Below are 20,166 nucleotides of genomic sequence, written 5' to 3'. Positions count from 1 at the left end.
TCTTCTTTTCTTTTTTCTTTTCTTTTTTCTTTTCTCAAGAATGAAAGTCTTCTTGTTCATGCCGTTGATGCAGATTGAAAGTTTGAAGTCTTTGGATGATGCATATACATTTTTCTTGTTCTCTCAAGCTACTTACTGTCAGATGTTCCTGGCCTTCTTGAGGTGAGATGCAAAGCCAGTTGCAGTAACTGCTCCCCATAGTCTTTTGCACTCCTTTTTCTAGTTATAGGGGTCTCTTATAATTAGCTCTGTCTCGTGGTCTCTGATTTATACATACACTCCATAGTATTATATAACATTTTTATTATTGAATTATTTTATGTTAGAAGCCCCAGCACAGATGAGAACTCCATTGTGGCAGATCCTGTGTTGACTTTAAAGGATAAAAAGCAGTTTCTCCCTCAAAGGACTTACAGTCAAAGTGCAAAATAAAAGCAAACAGATGGATGTGGGCAGACACACAGTATCTTGTATGTGGCACCTCCTTGACATTATTAGATGTGAGTTGTAACACTCTGTCAATAACCACTTAAATATTTAATAGTCTGGATTCTTTCCAGCTGGCTTGGGAGCAGCAACTGTAGCCCCAAAGTTAAGTGCTGGATTCCCATTGCCAGGACCTGTGGAGGCAGTTCCTAACCCAGGGCTCCTCAAACAGCCCTCCCCATGTCGTGTCTGAGGCAAAGGGGGGAAGAATCTTGCCCCAAACACTCCTTTGCTGAAGGACATGGAGTCATGATAAAAAATAATCTCAGTGCAAAAGTGATATTGTGTGTTTCCCTGGCCAGTGTTGTGCCCTCTTGAAAATAAAGCACATAAGAAACCAATGCCTTCTGCACACTCTCTGGTGTGAAGTTGTTTGTTAAAGCAGAGTAATTTGAGGCAGAAGGATATTTGCATGCCTGGTCCAGAGGGGAGCTTAGTTTATTTGGCAGAATTGTTTGTAAGCCACTTGTGCATCTTCCCTGTTACCTTGGGCCAGGGATTTTCTGCCGGCTGTTTTCTCCTGAGAACTGGGCTCAAAATTCAGTTCAGACATGTTTGGAGGGAAACCTGGTTTGCTGGAGAGGCCCAGGTTCTGCAAGAATCCACAGGCCCTTCAGTGGGGATGCTTGCAGAGTAACACACAGCAGAAGATAAGATGCCAGAGAATTAGAGCCAGTGAATAGTTTTGTGAATTAATAGACATAAGCACTAGTGCTCAAGGGAGCTGCCTAAAGGGAAGGGTAATATGGTTTGTTTTCCCTTAATTAAATATTTGTTAAATGGTTTGTTTCCTCTCAATTAAATATTTGTTCTGGTCGTTCTTTTGTGACAGAAATAAAAAAGCAGCAGCTTTGCCTATCCTGTGCATGTTCAGCTGATCCTGAACATGCTGCAACTGTTCTTCTGGTCCTACCCCCCAATTATTTCCTGTAAAAAATGGCTTTCTCCCTTCCATTCTCTTTTTTCTCTCTGTTTTTGAATCATGTTGCTGAATGACTCATCCTGCCTCTCAGTAAATAGGTTAAGTCCAGGAGAATGATGAAACTGCAGAGTGACATGTGAATAAATAGTGCTATTGCTCATGTGTTCTCCCCAGTGGCAGTTACTGTTTTAGAGGAGTTGTGGTGTCTAACACTAACTTCATCGGCTTTTAAACCATGAGGTGCAAGCTACTGGAGGGGAAAATTGTCACCAACCTCCTTTGGTTTTGCTGATTTTAATGTAAAAGAAGTATATCTTCCTACCAAATGGCACTGCTTATCTCAGCAGTTCTGTAGCCAATTCATAAGGCCCAAACCACACACAAAAAAACCAGATGCAAGCAGAGTTCACCCTTGTGCTTTGCAGCAACATCATCAGCTGCCACAGAGTTAAATCAAGAGTTAGGAGTGACAAAATGAACACTCTTGCCTTGTGTTTCTTAAGCTTCAGTCCATCAACCTAATATTTCTGTATTGCTTTAGCCAACTAATGTGGTCTGTAAAATGAACTCCATCCCCTTCTGGTATAAGTTTTTGTGTATTTATTTATCATGCGCTCGTTCTACTCGGAATATTTTACTTGGTCTCGTTGCATGTAAACTAAAACTAAATACAAACTTCATCTTTTCTCAGTAACTCGCTAACCATCAACTAGAGAGAGCCAACTCCATGACTCAAACACGTGTCCCTTCCCTTGCAATTGCAGCCAAAACTCTCTGGCATCGGAGAGCTGCAGAATGAAAGTCATATCTAAATATATGTGAGCAGAAAGAAAGTCAGTTAAAAAAAGACTTTGTTATGGAAAGCTACTACAAACCAAATCCACGGTGGCCTGGAGTTCCTCATCACACCCAGGCTGAGCTAGTTTTCCACTTTCAAGGTACTCTTCCCAAAGCAGCTGCTGACACTCATTAGAGGAGCTGCACAAAGCCAACTCAGCTTGTTGCAGTCCCTTTATGCCTCCTGTGTAGTGACTAAACAGACCTAAAAGGTTTATCTGATAAATAAACAGGATATTTATCATCGTCTTAGCAAAGAATAACACAAGAGCTTTTGTTCCATATTCATATAGCTCCCAGAAGAGATATTCAGAGCCAGTCCCTTGTCAGGTAACCCAGGAAGGAGATGGGCAGCACCTGGCACCAGATGCCACCCTGAACACCATCCATTGGGTTTGGTTTCAGTATCTGCAGTGCTTGGACTGGGCACAAAAAGGGTTTGGAGAGGGAGGTTTAAAGAAACACCCCAGTTTGATGTGATGCTTCTTCCCATTCTACTCTAAGTACCTGAGATGCAACCCCTCTAAATGAAGGTCAGGAGTCTGACTCTGCAGATGAGCTCCAAGGGCTGCCCACAGGGATGTGCTGAAGGCTGATGGGGCAGGAGGGAAAGGGCATGAAATTGTTCCTGAAGGTGCCCTTTCCAGATTCACAGCTGATGCTGGTTCTCCCTCCAGCTGATGCATAGGCAGAGGTTGCACCTATCTTAGGATCTTCTGATTAAAAAAAATGATGACTAAATGCTGAAATCCATCAAGCAAACAGCAAAAAATTGCTTTTTGTCTTGCTGTTCCAGTCAATAACCTGGAATTAGAAAGCTCATGTGTGCGTGTGTGTCCTGCAAACATCACATAAGCCCAGTTTCCTGATTCATGGAAAAGTTGCCTCGAAAACTCATTGATTTCCAGTAGATTCAGACAGGGATCAAGTGGATTAAATAACCAAAGGCACCACAAATGGCACCTATCAGCCTTGGGATTCCTACATTCAGCTCACTTTAGGGCAACCTTTGGCACGTGTTTCTGCAGGAGAACATGTCATTTTTGAGCAATATCATTCTCCTGTATATTGTTTGCACTCATATTTCAGCCGTCTTACTACGGGGTCTCAATAAACTGGTCTTCCAGGGAATTACCCAACCAGTTAACACTCAATCCTTTTCTTAACTGATTAACTGTGAAAGTCCTCTGGCCATGGAAGTGCAATGATTGTTTACTAATCACTTGCAGGTTTGGGTGCAACTTATTACTGATTTACAAGGTTGTAACCATTCGTGTAACAAGCTGAAGTGAAGCATGGCAGTGTAGTTGAGGCACCCAGCAGGTCTGGGCATGGCAGGAGAGCAGGCAGAGCTGCACAGGCTGCACCTCACCTCCACTGCTGCGAGCTGCTCTGTTTTCCTTCCCTCATAACGGGTCACTTTGCTTCGTGTCACCGAGGAGAATTTGGCTGGAGAGGGAACTTCTGTCTGAGGGTAATGCACGAATAAGCAAAAACAAAGGGTTGTTTGTCTAAAAAGAAGTTATTAAGGCTACCAGCTGTGTGGGGGATATCAGTCCAAGCCTTCAGCAGTCAGTAGCAGCTTCTCACCAGTGGTACCCCAGTGTCTGGTAGGTCGAGGCATCCCCAGGCTGAGGATGCTCTGTAGCCTCCTCACTTTAGGTGCTGTACAGCAAAGTCAGAACTGGTCACTGTCTTCAAAGTGCTCTCTGTCACCTTTGTTCATTTAACTTCCTAATGGAAATACTTAGGGCCTGATTTTTAGAGGTGTTTAGCACTCCAGTGTTCCCTGACATTTATAGGTTTAAACGTTTTAGATTAGTAAATTAAATCGTTGTCTGTTGGGATTTTCAGAGTGCCTGAGTGAGCTCAGCACCTCATGACTGTGGTACTTTGAGATCTAAAGGATCTGGAGTCCTACCTAAGGACTTGAAAACATTCCTGCAGGGACTCTTGAAAATGACTGCTCTCTACTACCTCCACACATAGTACAGTGGATATACTACAGAGTATAGGTAATTTTGTGCAGGTCAGCATCACGTCAGGCTGGTTTCTGTTAGCTAAGCATGGATTATTTAAATTCCAGACTTTCTGCATTTTTCGGAACAAGACAGATCTTTAATAAATCTGGTCCTTCAGGGATGCTTTGGACTCGACCAGAGCCATATGGCAGGATGATCACAGAACAGAGCTTAAAGCTCTGGAGTCCCACTGACCACTTTTTCCTGACATTTTTAAGGCAGTTGTTTTGTAGTGGCTGTTGATCTTTTTTCTGGAAGTACTCTGACAATAATGAAAGTACTGAGAAAATCCTTAACATTTCTGAGGTGGTGTCGCAGAGAGATTTGTGTTTCAAGTACTTCCTCTGTGATGATTTTGATCTCTAGTGCATTTAGGGCATTGAATTTTTTTTTTAGCAGAAATACTATCTTTATTTTCTGCTCTTTTCTTACAGGCACACCCAGCTTCCTGTTAAACATTTTGGGTAGGATAGTACCATAGGTACTGGTCATTTCATTTTTGTGCCTCACTCTGGGACTGTACTGAGATATAGGGGAAGGATATTTAAATGTCCTGAGTGAAATCCAGATCCTGTGAATCCTGAGGTGTTTAGATATGGATATCAGTTGGGACAACCTTTAGCCAAAAATATGCATTTTTATTTAGATTCTGTTTTCCATCAGATATCTGGGTTATGTTGTTAAATTCACAGAATAATGTCGAGGGGGTTTGAGTCTATTGAAACTACTGTAGCAAATATGGATCCTGGGACTTGAATTGCCACTTAGTTTGAGATCAGTAACTTCCAAGAGTTTGCTTAATTCATGGAGATGACCTGATTGCTGTTGGGCTGGATGGTGTGGAAGAAGTTTATACACAGAGTCCATAATTACAAGCAGGACAGGGAAGAAAAGTTGCAGGGTGTATCTGTTGGCGTTATTTCAGTAAGGAGTAAACCCTTTTCTTGATGTATAATTAAATAAAGCTTTATGGCCAAGAACATCTTAGCAGTTACATGTCCCAAATTTCCAGGAAAAAAAGCCTTTTTGTTGCTGTTAATTTATAAAACAACCCCACACCCCCAGTATTTTTTCCCCAGCACAGTTTTTTGGGTTTGGGCTCCTTGTGCCTTATCCACCAAAGTTTGTATTTACCAGTCAATGAGTTGCTGTGCTCACATGTGCAAAAGCTGATTTTCCAGGATGCAGAGTATAAAATAGGCTGTGTACTGAGTGGTAGGTTCCAGTCTATGATACGTGGCTGCACAATCCTTGGGAGCCAAGTAAAATATTTCTTTTCTATATATAGTCACCTGAAATCCAGCAGCAGAGACGCTTCTGAATCTTGCACTCAAAACTTAGTTTTTAAGAAGCAGTTTTTCCTCCTTAAAATTGCGACTCTTTTTTTAATTTGCACGTGGTTTTGCAGAAGTGCCAAATGCTTTCACGGTGATTTCAAACGAAATTTAAAGAGATTAGATGGGAAAAAATGAAGCAGAATATCTTTTTTTTTTATGAGGAAAAAAAAAATCACTTTATTTGTGTTCGAAGCAAAGACTGTAACTTTCATGATTTCTTTGCGCATCTTTCCTGTTCTGTAAAATTAAGGCAAAGTCTAATTTACACAGCCACTGTGGTTAGATCTCTTAATTAAAAGGGGCAGGCTTTTGATCTGGCATAAATGTATTGTATCTTACTTGGGCCACTGAGGTGATAACAGAGCTGACTTTTGCAAAAGGCAGTGACTAGTCTTTGACCTGACGTACCAGTCGCAGGGACCTCCTGTGCCTCTGAAGTCTCAGATCAAATTATCAGCATTTCACGTGTTTTGTCATCAATTTAGGAGTTGTAAATTTTTGGCATATTCATTTTTAGATAATACCAGTCGAGAAAAGAGGGGGAAAAAAGTAAAATCCAGTGCTGGATCTGAGCAAACAGAAAGGTCAGCGGTTCAGTTCTGCCTTATGTATTGTATGTGCTGAAATGTCCTTTTGATAAAATAAACCACAAAATGAAAGGGTAGCTGAAAGCTGTAACATTTGACCGTGCAACATAGGTCAAAAGTTACCTTTTTTTCTCAAAAATGGTTTTGCAAATCTTTTTCAGAGCTGATAGATACACACCTTAGCTGGATACAAAACATTATATGAAAAAGAATGACTGTGATCTTTGATCCAAGCAATCAAAAAGAAAGGTAATTGGTATTTTTCTGCCTTTTCTCCAGCTGTGTGTTTCTCTTAATCTTTATTTATTTATTTTTTTCAATTAAAAAGTCATGCCCCTTTTTATTTGGCTTAAAGGGTTTAAAATCTTATTTAATTTATTTTTTTTCGTTCTTTTTCTTCCCTACTTGTGAACCACAGAGCTGTCCTGAAGTAGCTGGGGCCTGGTGGGCAGGGAAGGAGAGATGGGGCTGTGCATGCTGGGCTAGAGCATCCTGTCCTTCCCAGGCAGCAGCTGGACCCACAGTAGGACTGTGGTTTGCCTGGTCACGTTTTGGGGGCACACTACAAATCCAGGGTTCAGCTTTCCTCCCCAACCCCTGTTATTCCATTAGTTCCTCCCCACGTGCCTTGTGTTTGCTTTGCATGTCAAAACACTTCTTGGATGGGTCAGTGGAGCAGACATGGACTATTGCAGGAATATTGCAGGATCCCTGCCCGTTGCAGGGAGGAGCCCAGTGGGGCTGAGCTTTGCCCCCTCTGATGAGCCACTTGCTCTTGATCCCCAGAGTAAAGAGATTACAGACACCCTACTGCACGTTCCTTCTGGTGCTTTTTTTCATTTTACATGAGAAACAAGCAGCTGTAATTGTTGCAATGCAATAAATGAGACAACTGAAGTGCCTTATAACAACAATTAACATGTTATCAGGTGAAAGTGCTAACAAGAAAATTCAAGTTTTTACTTGTTTGTATATTCAAAATATATTCCAAGTGCATCACTGCTATGGGTGTAGTACTGTGACAACATCAACTTCCTTGGTGTTATTCCAGACAGATCCATGGGACAACACTGGTGGAGCTGTCACTTGGATGTGTGGCTGTGTGCACACAGGCAGAGGGGGGTGTGCACATATACAACCAACTGCTTGTATAGAATCAATTAGATGTATAGAATCAGTTCCATGTACAGAATCAATTCCAGGGAGCCTGACTCCCTGCCAGCTGAACTGGGGGCTGTTTTCTGTCTCTGGACTACCCGGTGGAGCTCGGTATTTAATACAACCCACTGTCATCCTGCGAGTGAACACGCTCCAGATTTCTATCTGAGAGGATGTGAATTAGAGGCTTAAATGTCTTTGAGGCCTGGAGCCTGAGAGACTGACTCTGCCCCATCAAAGCTGAGCAATTAGGGGATCACAGACATTCTCCCATGATTCCAGCAGCCTCTGCAGTGTCTGATGGGGTCTCCAAGCACCAGGGCCGTTGTTGTGCTCCTACAACAGTAGTGTAACAGAGGATATGCTGAAGGGATTCAGGGCCAACTTTGGTCTGCATGGCTGATGTCAACTGTAATTTCAATATCCTTTTTTATGATTTAATCTTTCGTTATCTTAACACATGTCCTTGTGACCCCCTTTAATCATTAAACATATCAATAGCTCCAGAGCAGCCACACTCCAGGCACCTTAAACAACAATATTTTATTTATTAATCACATCATCTCCATTTCCTCTCAGCTAGAAATGAGCAAATAATGAGAACTGATACTCGAGCTACATTTTAACCATGCTACTAAAAAAAGATAGATGGGAGTTCAGAAGAGCAAGTTCAGCACATGATCTCGGCTTCCTCTGAGGTTTAGATAGGTCTCAGTTTGCTGATTTTGTTCTGTTGAAACCCAAATCTATTGGATTATGCCTGGATCTGTATCCATGTGCTCCCAAATAACAAAGATGTGTGATTTCACTAGGCTTGGTCTGGAGGTGACTCCAAGCTGGGAGAGAGATACTTGCCTTGGGATACATTCCTGTTACATTTATATATTCATTAGGTTTAGGGACTCTGGTTGTAGATCAGGACTTTTAGTGCAGGGACAAGCACTGACTTACATCTTCCACTCAGAGCTCCCAGACTGCTGCTGCCCAGCTTAAACTGCACCTGACACTCCCCTCTCCACTTGGGTTTAGGTGAAATTCAGGGTGACAACAGGACCTTCAGGCCAGGTGATCACAGGGAACTCTTGTCATTCAGGTGTCTCCAACAGAAATCCACCTTGCCACCCGTACGAGCTCGCAGGGAGCAATCTCAGTCCTGCAGCCACTCCGTGGGGTTCTTGTTTCATACTGTTCCCTGCAACCTTTTAGCTCTAGTCAGAGTGCAGTCCCCCTATAACCTCAGCCCACAGAACCCACTGCTGACCTTCTGTTCAGCACACAGGAGGGAAAGTGAAGTTTGCAGGCTGAGTCAGCATTTGCCCACACCGTCCAGTCAGGGAAACAGAACCAAATCTGGACCCCTCAAAAGCCTCTAGGTTTAGTAAACTCAATTATCTGTTCATGTTTCTCTTGTATTTAACCCTTCCTAGATATGATTGTTGGCTCTGATATTTCCATTATTGTATTAAATGAAAGGAAATTCATATATGGTATTTTTGGTACACTGGCTGCTCAAACAAACGTGTCGATAAATAAATCAGCCTCCAGCCTCAGCCCACTTGTTTTTAGAAAGGAAATGACCCTGTAAGAGTGGGTGCCCATTTCTTTTACCTCACTGCTATTTTTAGCTGAGGCTGTGAAAAATTTCCATTGAAGACCTGCTCCTCTCATTTCCTGGGTAGAGCAAACAGGAAGCTCTGACTGAGCTGGAGGAGGTTTTGGCCTCAAAGTGGACCAACCTCACCTCCCTCTGGTTGCTCACTTGCACTGCAGAGCAGCACCACACCAGATCCCCACAGATGGGCTTGATTTGCAAGAATTCACCCCAGGGGCTGGTAGAAGCCAGCAGGTGATGGTGGCAGGTAGAATGTTGGGCAGCAGGAGGACAGGAGTTCTGTCAGCAAGGTTTTTTTGTCCATGTCATCTCCAAAAGGCACCAATCTGGTTGAAATCAGGCACTTCCCAGCTGGAATTAGAAAGAACTAAACTGTTGGCTGTTGATGGTGGGATTTGTGAGCGTGGAGAGATGGGAACTTTCTGCATTTAAGTTCTGGAGAGCACTTAAATTCTAGAGAGAGAATTGTTGTTCCAGGAGGTACCAAAGGGTGCTTTAGGCAAGTAAGAGAGAAAGTTAACAGGAGAGATTGGTTGTTGTATATAACATATATACTACTGGTCTGACTTTTTAAACAGAGAACAAAGTTCTTCAATGTCTTCTCTTGAGTTTTATTAACAAGCCTGTCCCAGCCTCTGACAGTATCCTGGTGGTGCATGGAAGTTGCTTATGCTACAGTCTACAGACAAACTATAATAAAAATGTAGAGCAAAGAGAGTTTAGAGTGAGATTATCAATTAAAAAAGAAAAAGCAAACAAGAACCACCCAAACACAAACTACACTTTCTCACCTGAATTGCATTCTCTGTGTTTTCTTCACTGTTCACTGTATTTCCTCCAAACTTGGCCTTTCTTCTCTTCAAAATAATCTTATTTCAGCCTAGTGAATGTGTTAAAATGCTTAGAGACTTTGAGATTTTTCTTTTTTCCCTCGGGTAAGGGCAATGTCTGTGCCAGAGGGCAAGTGTTGTGTGTGTGGGATGTGGCAGGTACTGGCTTCCTGGTGCAGCCTCTCAGGTGTGTTTTATGGTACTTGAAGCTGAACACAGTGTAAACCCCCTCTCCCTCCTCCTTTCCCCTTGCCTTCCAAAAATATGTAGTCTGGGTAAATAGGACTAAAAGTTTTAGGCTTTAATAAAATTATGTTATGAATGGAGGGGATGTTTTCAGCTGGACAGCAAACTGCCCAAGGATTGCTTTTACTTTCCACTTGTCGTGGGTTTGAAAGTGCTTTAACATTTCCTCCTCTCTCTTTTATTTCACAGTTAACGAAATTATCAGGAAGGAATTTTCTGGACTCCCTGCCAGAAGTCAGACATAGAAGAAGAGATTTGTGAGACAACTTTTACCGAATCCTTCCATAACTGACCTCTTAGGTCCTTCCAGTGCCCCTGCAACCTCCAGCTTCCTTTACAGTTCATCTCAATGCAAGGAACAATGTATTGGCATCAAGTGACAGCCTTGACTAAGCAACTTGCCACCTCTCTCTGTAAACACCGAGAAGGACACCCTTCCTTTCCTCCAAAGATTGTATTGTTCTCATGTAACAGAGCATCTGTCTGAGGAAACACTTCAAGCCTGCTGCAAAATATCTATGTATTGATCTATCTTAGTGCTGAGGGAGAAGTGATCTGTCACTCCTGAACCACACAAAGCAAGGGAGGTCGTGCATTAGAGCTTATTTGGGTGGGGTGGGAAATGGGGGAAGAAAGAGTAATATATTCCATTAAAGAATAACATGATTTGCAGGTCACTAGCAAGGACTTGCCCTCCAGGTCTCAAAGCCCTTCTGAGAAATTTCATTATTGTAGGAAACTGAGGCAACCCAAGCTTACTCGGCCTTTATCCAACCTGGAATCAAAAGCCATTTTTTTCTGACTCTGAGCACTGTGATTGGTATTTCAAACAGAAAATGTCAGCTGAATCCAGGAGTTTTCTTCATTTTTCATGTCAAACTGGATAGGAATTTGAAGGAGAGGGATTCTCACTGAGAACCAGTGAAGAAGAACAATTCAGCAGTTGCAACACCTGTCCCAAGGTAAAATAAAGGCAGATAAAATAGAGATTAATATCTAGGAGTCACAGTAAATCCAAAGATTTTATGACTGATACTTATCAATATTTAGGCAGTGTATGAACACAACTTAGATGTTTTCTCTCTAACAAACTGTTGCTGTTTCTTTTCATGTAGAACCTGCTATTGGCCTGTAACTTGTCTCATTGTCTCATTTAGCAGCTGGAACATTTAATCACCCCAAGCTGCAGAGGAAAATAATTGCATCCTACAGAAGCCATACATTCCGTAAAAAATATACACTTACTTATATTCACCTTGTCTCTTTAGCTTTGCAAAGCTACCAGCAATATCTGGAAAAGTTACATTTCCACGTGAGTTAGTATTTTGTTGTGTTTTGCTTCATGTGTTAGAATAGATTGTGCTGACACTGCTTATCACAATACCAGGTAACCGCTGCCACCTGCAGTTGTACATCTACAAGTCAGAACACTTTGGAGTGTCAGTGCCTCCACAGGGGGACAAAAGGACATCCTGAGTGGATAATCGATGTGCAGTAAAAAACAGCCATAATGTTTTAGGAAATAGGTTTTATAAAGGAGGAACGCTGATACCTTTAGGAGTGTGGAGCCTGCTCTCTGTTCTAAAAAGCACAGTGAAATTAATCCTGTTTTCGGTTGTTTCCCGGTAAACTTTTCTGAATACCAGCGTGTCCACGTGCTCACAGCAGGAATTACATTATGGGAATGCAGCAGAGCAGCCCCAAAGTTGGTTCCCCAATGGCTCAAGGCAGATCTTGCACAATCCCTGCAGAGTTTGTGCTCAGTCCAACCAAAATCCCTTTGTGAGTATTGAGTTTGTGTTTTCTACCGCTAAAAGCTGGTGCTTAAACTCTGCAAGGTCTTGGGGTTTAGAGTGGGAGGCAGATTTGGACTCTTCAGAACACCTGACCTGGGTCTCAACAGGTCTGGATCTGAAACAGAAATCTGAATTTCACAAGAGCAGCTCTAAACTCTGGATTCAACCCAGCCCGGCCCCAGAACCCAAGCAGAGCCTGGCACATCCCAACCTGGCGTTAATAACACACCTTGGGGACTTGGCTTCTGTTTCCACTTGGTGAGATTCAAATCTTTTGTCCCAGAATGAGTCCCCCGTGTCCCATTTCAGCAACACCAAAAACTCCCTGGCTGCCTCAGTTCTGGGGCTCATGTTGTGAGCTCCACACGTTGCAGCAGCACGACTGGTGAGATGGCCCAGCCTCAGCCTGTACCTGCAGAGGTGAAAATGGCCTCTTTTTTTTTACTGCTGACTTTTATAGAACCAAAACTGAGGCCCAGACCAGCTGAAAGGACTCCAGCACAGGGGAATTACTGTTAAACAGCGCTCACAGAGTACTTTGACTGGCTCACATGCCTCAAATAAGCTATTTTGGATTGTTTTAAGACTGTCGGTGTGCCAGAATCTGACAGACATAGTGGATTTTTAATGCAGTCTGATGGACATATTCTAAAGACCAAAAGTTCCCTGTCAGGAGTTCTTTGCTGCAGCTGAGTAAAAGAACAGACCAAATGTGTCTCCCAGTTTCACACTTGGAAGTATTAACATATCTTTCCCTGGTCCAACCTGTAAAGTATAGGAGAAATTTAAAAACAATTAAACAAGCAAATAAACCAAAAACCCACTCACAGAAAACCAGAAAATCCCAAAGAAGTGACAGAACCTTTTCCTTTGCTGGATTTTAAATAGAATCTCAAGAATATAAAGGTCTTTTAAGATCTGTAGGTGTGCTGATGCTGTCTATAAGTATATTTGGTGATTGTAGCAACTGCTCATCAATTTAGGAGTATAATTTTTTGCATATTTATTTTTACAGTAATATCAGTCAAGAAAAGAAGGGAAAAAAGGAAAATCTAGTGCTGGATATGAGCAAACAGGAAAGTCAAGGGTTAAGTTCTGCCTTACGTATTGTAGATGCTGAAATGTCCTTTTAATACATCACAAAAGGAAAGAATAGCTGAAAGCTGCAACATTTGGCCATGCAAAATAGGTTGTGGACTTGTAGCAAAGGCTTTTCAGTGGTCAGAGGGCCCCAGGCAGGCAAACCCCTGAGCCCCTGCAGTGCTCCATGAACTCCTGTTTGGGACACACCCAGGACACCTGGGCTCTGTAACCAAAATGTCCATTTCCACTGTGCTTATATGTTCCTTCAGGCACTTTGTTTTTGAGGAGAGAGTGTTTGGAGTTTGTTGTTTTTTGTTTTTTTTTTTTAATGTGCTACAGGTGCTTTTGTTGCTCTTGCATTAGCTATATTCCTTCCTCATTTTTAATGCATAGATATTAATCTGTTTGTGTGTTTGTGCAGGTGCATATACATGTAGTTTATATAATATACCCACATAGACAGGGGTTATTTACAAGGGCCTGAAGTGACAGGGCAAGGGGGAATGGCTTCAAACTGACAGAGTAGTTTTAGGTTGGATATTTGGAAGAAATTCTAAGTGTGGGGAGGCCCTGGCACAGGTTGCCCAGAGAAGCTGTGGCTGCCCCATCCCTGCAAGTGTCCAAGGCCAGGTTGGACGGGGCTTGGAGCAACCTGGGCTAGTGGAAGGTGTCCCTGCCCATGGCAGGGAGTGGGACTGGATGAGCTTTAAGGTCCCTTCCAACCCAGACCATTCCTTGATTCTCTGATCTATCTGGGTACATTGTATAAATAGGATTTTATATGAACACACACAACCCCATTACAACGCTGGGTCACGATCCTGTCCTGGCTCCAGCCCCGTGTGAGCAGCACATGGAGCCAGGACTGAGGGTTCATACCATGTACATACTATAGACTACATTTTAGTGGTTTTATTTACAGCTACATGAGGTCAGGCTGTGCTGCCCTATCTACTTTTATGTGCAACCAATAGTTAAATAATACAGCTTTAACCAACTTTGTATTTATTTCTGGAGAAAAGGAGCATCCTCAGACATAGTGTTATGCATTGTTGTCTCTTTTTAAAATGAAAACTGAAACATTAAAATTATATAGCTTGGCTGAGGAACTTCAAAATATACAGTACTAAATTATTTCCTGTTCTTGCTGAGCAGTGTTTTTTCAGTATTAATATTTTTGTTACTTAATACAACTTGCTCTCTTTCTGTAGAAACATGAGCTTAACCTTGGAAGAGTTAATACCATTTTGTGAGTAATTTGTTCTCACTTTATCTGGAAGATAGCCATATTTGCACATGAGGAAATTCTGTCTTTCCTCAGTTATCTGAATGTTTCACCACAGTGCCTTCCTGCCATTGTACCAAAGGCCTACAAATATCTTGTCTACAGGGTGAACAACTCTAATGCATTTTCCATCAAAGTTACACCATGCAAAGTACATGGGGCTCGTTGGAACTCAAAAGTTCATCTCTTTTTTTTTGTGTGTGTGTGTGTGTGTTTTTTTTACTTTCATTTTTCCATCCAAGCTTTGGCTGCAAATACAGGATGAGCTTCTATAAACTTCTGCATCAAATATACGTAGAATAAAAATCATCATTCATGATATGTAAACAGTCTGAGGGTAGACTGGGAGTGGACAGACATCAGGAAGATTTTATTTTTTTTGTCAGTTATGAGTGTTGGAAGTCGAGTTTGCCAGGAGGGGAATTGCTTGTGAAGATACTTGCAATGAAATATGAAGTCCTGTTTTTGTTTTTCTCCATGAGAATGAGCAGAATGTAAGATCTGAGCAACAACAATGGAGTGAAAGTGTCTCATGTATGTGTTTTTATGGTAGAAAGAATGTAGAAGAGTCATGGTTTTTGCACTTGCTTTATTTGTATCCATGTAAATATGTATCACTTCCATGCTCCTTGTAGGAATACAGCATTTTCTGAATGTAGAATATTTCCCAAACCAGCACTATGTTATTCTCTATTGTATAAAAAGCTGCTGCTTGATAACATATCTAAACCAGTTCTCAGAGTAGCTAGCATGTTTTTAAAGTATATTTTGTAGTCCATATCTTTACAAAAAAGTGACTATGCTTTTTGTCTGACCAAATATGCAACACTTTTTGGATTAAGGTTAGTATTTATAAAGGATCGATTTTCATTTTCTCAATGTCTTAATTTTCTATGCAATTGTTGTTGAATTGTTACCGTCTTAAAAAAAACCATGTATTTGATAGATTTCCCAAAGACTTCAAAGAGAGCTTTAAATGCTTGAGAAATATGTTTCTAAATATTTCAATCTGACTTTTCCCCCTGCATTTCTTTCCAAATTGCTACTTAATAGGGAACAATTATCTACCAGATGGGACTCCAGAAAATGACTGTCTTAATTTCAAATCTTAAACTGATTCAGATCCTCGTAGTTTTTGCACCACTTAAAGTCATCTGACGTTCCAGTTTATCTGCAATTCTGAGTGTTTGTTATTTATGTTCCACATTCCTGTGCAATAGGAAGAGATGCTGATGTTGGGTCTAGATGGGCTGAATTGCAAATTCCTCATCGTTTACATTGCAGTGGTTTCTTACCTGTAAGAGTAAGGCAACACTCTGCTGTCACACATGGAAGGTTATAATTCTTTATTCATCTCAGTTCAGAATGAACAATCCACCTTTTTGTATGTTTGCCATAAGATTGACATCTGTACCTTTAGTATCTGCTCCTTTATAAGTGCAGTGGGTGGCAGCTGATAGCGATTTGTTAAACTGCCTGTCAGTGCCTAACCCACTCTGGGCTGTTTAAGGTTTGTTTAGCCATTTTTATTGTTTCTGGGGTGCAAAAAAATATGACTTAGCCCCTGACCCACATTGCAGTAAATTTCAAATGAAGGTGCTGATGCTGTGAAAGATGATATCAGCTGCAAAAAGAGTGGTTATCTGGGGAATGGTGGTTTGAGTTCCTTGTCAATAACTCCCATAAAATAGCAAAATGGAGTAGAAAGTTCTACAATGACTGTCACAAAAATGACTAGTGATTTATGTGTTTGTAATAGCCCAGAAATCCACAGATATGCTGTTGGAATCCTCAGCTGTTCCAGGACTGAGCTGCCCTCAGTTTAGTGGTGCTGAGCAGCACCTGAAGCACAGGTGGTGTGAGACCAACGGGGAGTGGAGAGACAGCTCAGTATGAACAGTGATGGCCTGGCTGGGACTCACAGATCTGTGTGTTTGAGTGTGCGTGTGTAATTCTGAAGTGATTCCCCCCCGAAGTCCAACACCCCCTGGAGCCCTGCCCTGGATGTTCAGGTAAAGCCATATGTTAACAGACACAGGAGTGAGCACTTGTCACTCAAATCACCCTAACAGATGTCTTTTGAATCAAATTGCTAGTTCAAAAACCTAACTTCCACAACTGAAAAGGGGGTTCTGTCATTCACATTCCTGCAACAATGTTGTTAACCTCCAATGTAATGATTTTTTTTTCTATATGTAAAATATTTTTATATATTGCTTGTAATATGGTAGATTAGCAATAAATGAAAGGGCATCATCTGCTGCAAGAGTGTTTGGTCTGTTCTTAAACACCTTTATTGCCTTTGCTAAACTAATATCAAGGGGCTGAGTCACCCACTTGATAGTCTTCGTGTCCTTGTCATCCTCCTAAATACTCACAAGTGGGATGTGCATAAGGATGTCAGAGTACAGAATATTTCTTCTTTAATGAGTTCCTCAGTTCCCCTTTGCATCAAGATCCCACTCAGGTTCTGTAGGTGAGATAGATCGAGTCATACAGGGACAATTTTATGAACTTCTTCATTTTCTCTTCTTGTCTGTTTTCACCTCTTTTGATTTTCTATTCCCACCATCCCAATAAAAAGCCCCAAACAATCCACATAACAGGTGCTGCAGACTTTCTACCTTAATAAAGAATTAATTTCTATCTGAGTAAATGTCCTTCTGCGTCAGTAGATGCTTTTTCAGAGACTGGAGATGTGTACTCCATTTCATTGTTGTTCATCTAAATCCTAATCCTACATTTCTCTACTGGAGACACTAAAAGAGACATTTTCATACTGCTGTGCTGGAAGGGTGCCCAGAGCCCATTATGCCTCAGTAAGAGGCGAGTTTATCCAGCGTGCAATTAAAGACATTTACCTTAACAAAATCAATATTATCCTTTGCATTTAAAACCAGAGAATTCAAACCATATTTGATGCGTTTGCTGGACATGGAGCAAGCGCTTTGCTTTGCTTATTCACAAAAGCCTCGGAGCAGGCACCATGTGGAAGTTCTTAACTCCCAGAACCCTGTACAAAGGCTGGGAAGCTCATAAACCAGACAGGCCTCGCCAACAAAGAAGCTGTTACTGGCTGGGAGAGAACATTTTATGATGAGCAAATATATGGCACACAGGATTTTAGCTTTATTCAGCAACAGGAAAGTTTAAGTAACTTAACCTGGAAATTCCACAGTTAAGGGCTGAGAACCCAAGCACCTGACCCGATCCTCTGGCTTTAATTTACGTCTTGGGTCGGAATTAAAAGACTACAACAGTACCCCAGGTTTTTCGTCTTAACGGGAAATTTCCTGGATTTTGTAGACTTAACTCCCTCCTTTGTAACCCTTCAACACAGCTGACTCTTTTCCCAGTTTTCAGGGTAGCAGCAAGGAAGAACAATCCCTGTTTCTAATGAACATCTGGGTCTCGTATGAGCCCTCTCTCGCTCGCGTGCTCTGTTGTGTAAATATGCGATTTACAACTTCTTTTTCTTTTTTTGAATACAAATGTAATTTAGGCAATTTAAGAAGCTGCCTTTCAGCTTCATACCAGATTCTTTTCTAAATACATCATCACTGGCTTGCTCAGGTGGCCAAGCTCAACTGGGCTGCTGTAAGGGAGCTTCACAGGGAAGATGAGCTCCCACCCCACACCATCCTTATCTTCCCTATCCCTGGACCTTAGTTGGACCATCTGCTCCTGTGAACTCATCATCTCAGTGAACCCATGCTATAGAGGAGTTTGAATTAGTTTTATTTAGGAAGGGAAGGCCACAGCAGAGGATTTGGGCTCCTACTGACCTCAAGGGCAACACTGCTGGCACAGCAAAATTGCTGAGATTGTGAGCAACCACTTACCCTAAAAACCCAGGGGAAGGAGGTGGTGGGAGAGGCTGGCAGGAGCTGCATGCACACCAATGGGCCAAAGCCAGGCATTGGAGGTGACTCCAGTACAAAGGCACCTCTTTATTCAGCAGACCACTGAAATTATAGCTGAAATCAAGAAGGAGAATTCAGAGGCAGCCCAGAGCTCAGAGCGCAGGCACTAAAATAAAAACATTATCTGTTGCTCAGATATACACACAAACAGTAAAAGGATGTATTTTTCTGGGCTTTTGCAGTCTATTAGCTGCCTAACTGCCCATGAGAGCTCTGCTCTGCCCGGGGAGTTTGGATGAAATGGACTCTCAGGCCGGGGATGGGCTGTGGGAGCAGCCAGCGTTCACCATACCAGCCTTGTTTTCCTCAGAAACCAAGCAGAAAGCACGGCAGCCCTTCCCAGCCAGCTGCATCAGTCATGCACAACTCTGGGATTTCATGCCATTAGAGAAGTTATTTCTAGGTGTTATTAACTGCTCTAAGGGTTGGGCTGTGCCTGGTAAGAAACCAGCAGTAAGAAAGTGCAGTTTAACTCCTTGTACCCCTGGGCTTGACCTGAAGGTTTAAGTTGGCCTGAGTGTATTTTTCATGGACCCTTTATTTAACCTTATTGAAATATGAGCAGTGTCATGAAAGCCTTCTCAGCTGCCTGCTTATATCAGCATGAGCAGACCCCTGAAATCAAAGCCCAGCTGATGTTTAATTTCTAAGCTTTTTCATATTAGGCTTCACTAGAGGAAAAGTGGGGTAAGAGACCTTTCCCTTTTGAGTTAAGTCTCCAGTGACCAGTTCAATCAGGAGCACCTTTCTTTCCTTACTCTTTTTTCCAGTTCTATAAATCAGGATTCATTCTGGCTTCTATACAGGGCTCTTACAAGAAACCATATTGGCTTCATTTACCTTTAAAAAAGATCTTTTACCATGAGAAATAAATGGAAGGAATAAATGTAATTGAGCTGTGACCGTGTATCTTACACTGGCAGCACTATGTTAAGAGTTGGACTCTGATCTTAAAGGTCTTTTCCAACCTGAGTAATTCCATGATTTTCTAGGTTTTGGTGTGGGAATGGGCAGTGTAACACTTTGCCTCACAACAGCACCACTCCCTCTCAGCTGCAGGCTGGGGCCAAGCAAAGTTTATAGAAAATGTGCTCTTTATACTGCATGGAGGGTTGTGTCTTTTTTTGTTTTCCCTAGCAAGAAAAAAAGTCTGGGAAAAATGCAGGGAAGGTTTGCTGCTGCACAGGATATCAGTGCCATCTGCAGGGAGCTGAGCTCAGCGCTGGTCCTGCACTGCAGCCCCGGGGCAGGGACCCACCTGAGAGACCCCCAGAGGGAGCAGTAGATGGGCTGGCCATGGAAAACCCTTCCCATGGTGGCCAGCATTTGGGGAGAGGGAGGCAGGGTCCTGATGGCAGCAGCAGCACGTGCTGCACCCTCTCACATCCCGGCCTCCCACCCAGCACCGTGTCACGGCTGAGCTGTGAGCAGGTGTCACAGCCACTCTGATCCTCCCCACTCTGACAGCCAAGGACAGCTGAGGCACTGCCAGGCAAAGCTGTTACCCCCCAACACACACACATGCACTTTTCCAAAATCTTGGCTTTCCAGGCTTCCATGCAGTTTGGTTCACCTTGTGCTGCCTGGTTCCCTCCAAAGAAAGCAGGGAATTTTCTGGGCTGATCTCCACTCCCGTGTCCCACACAGCAGGCAGGGGGTGATGGTCAGGGATGAGGCCTTTTCTATTACTCACAGCAGCTCTGTGTTTAACCAGTGTTTGCACAGCAGCTGCGATGACAACCAGGCACAAACCCAGTTATCAGAAGTCTGAGCCCCCATCAATACCCACAGCCCTGCTCCCCCAAATTCATGAGGTTTGAGGTGGCTGCCAGCACCTCTTACCGAGGAATGACCCCTGAGGGAGGCTGAGTGCTGCAGGTGAGGGCTGGCTCCCTGGAAGGTGAGCAGCCTCAAGTTCCATGGAATCATCTGGCATGGAAACCGCAGGTCACGTTGACATTGTTGCTGTTGGCACAGCATTCCTGCTGCTCTAGGAGAAACACCAGCCTGTTTTTCATCTGTCCTTTGTTTCTGATTTATGGA

General features: G+C 42.6%; 1 protein-coding gene and 1 long non-coding RNA gene across 7 annotated transcripts in view; one reads left to right on the top strand and one right to left on the bottom strand.

The window, feature by feature from the left end:
• Positions 1–16,444, top strand: part of NFATC2 (nuclear factor of activated T cells 2) — a 90,207-nt gene extending 73,763 nt beyond the window's left edge. For 5 of the 6 annotated variants that reach the window (XM_051802745.1, XM_051802743.1, XM_051802741.1 and 2 more), the window contains exon 10: positions 10,226–16,444. In XM_051802745.1, the coding sequence (XP_051658705.1) occupies positions 10,226–10,281 (56 nt within the window). In that variant the 3' untranslated portion in view covers positions 10,282–16,444. Of the gene's footprint in view, positions 1–6,351; positions 6,440–10,225 lie in introns of all 6 variants that reach the window. The other variant, XM_051802742.1, reaches the window with a different exon arrangement.
• On the bottom strand, positions 15,402–18,173 carry LOC127477841 (uncharacterized). Its single transcript, XR_007907045.1, has 3 exons — positions 18,043–18,173; positions 16,579–16,670; positions 15,402–15,495 (listed from the first exon to the last, which is right to left on the bottom strand). It is a non-coding gene; the product is annotated as an uncharacterized LOC127477841 (long non-coding RNA).
• Positions 18,174–20,166: the final 1,993 nt, after the last annotated feature.

Source organism: Manacus candei, unplaced genomic scaffold, assembly GCF_025592945.1.
Source record: "Manacus candei isolate 608988 ecotype Guabito, Panama unplaced genomic scaffold, ASM2559294v1 h1tg000057l, whole genome shotgun sequence".
In the NCBI taxonomy this organism is placed as follows: Eukaryota; Metazoa; Chordata; class Aves; order Passeriformes; family Pipridae; genus Manacus; species Manacus candei.
The sequence above is the reverse complement of the archived record's forward strand: the minus strand, read 5'-3'. Positions and strand labels throughout refer to the sequence as shown.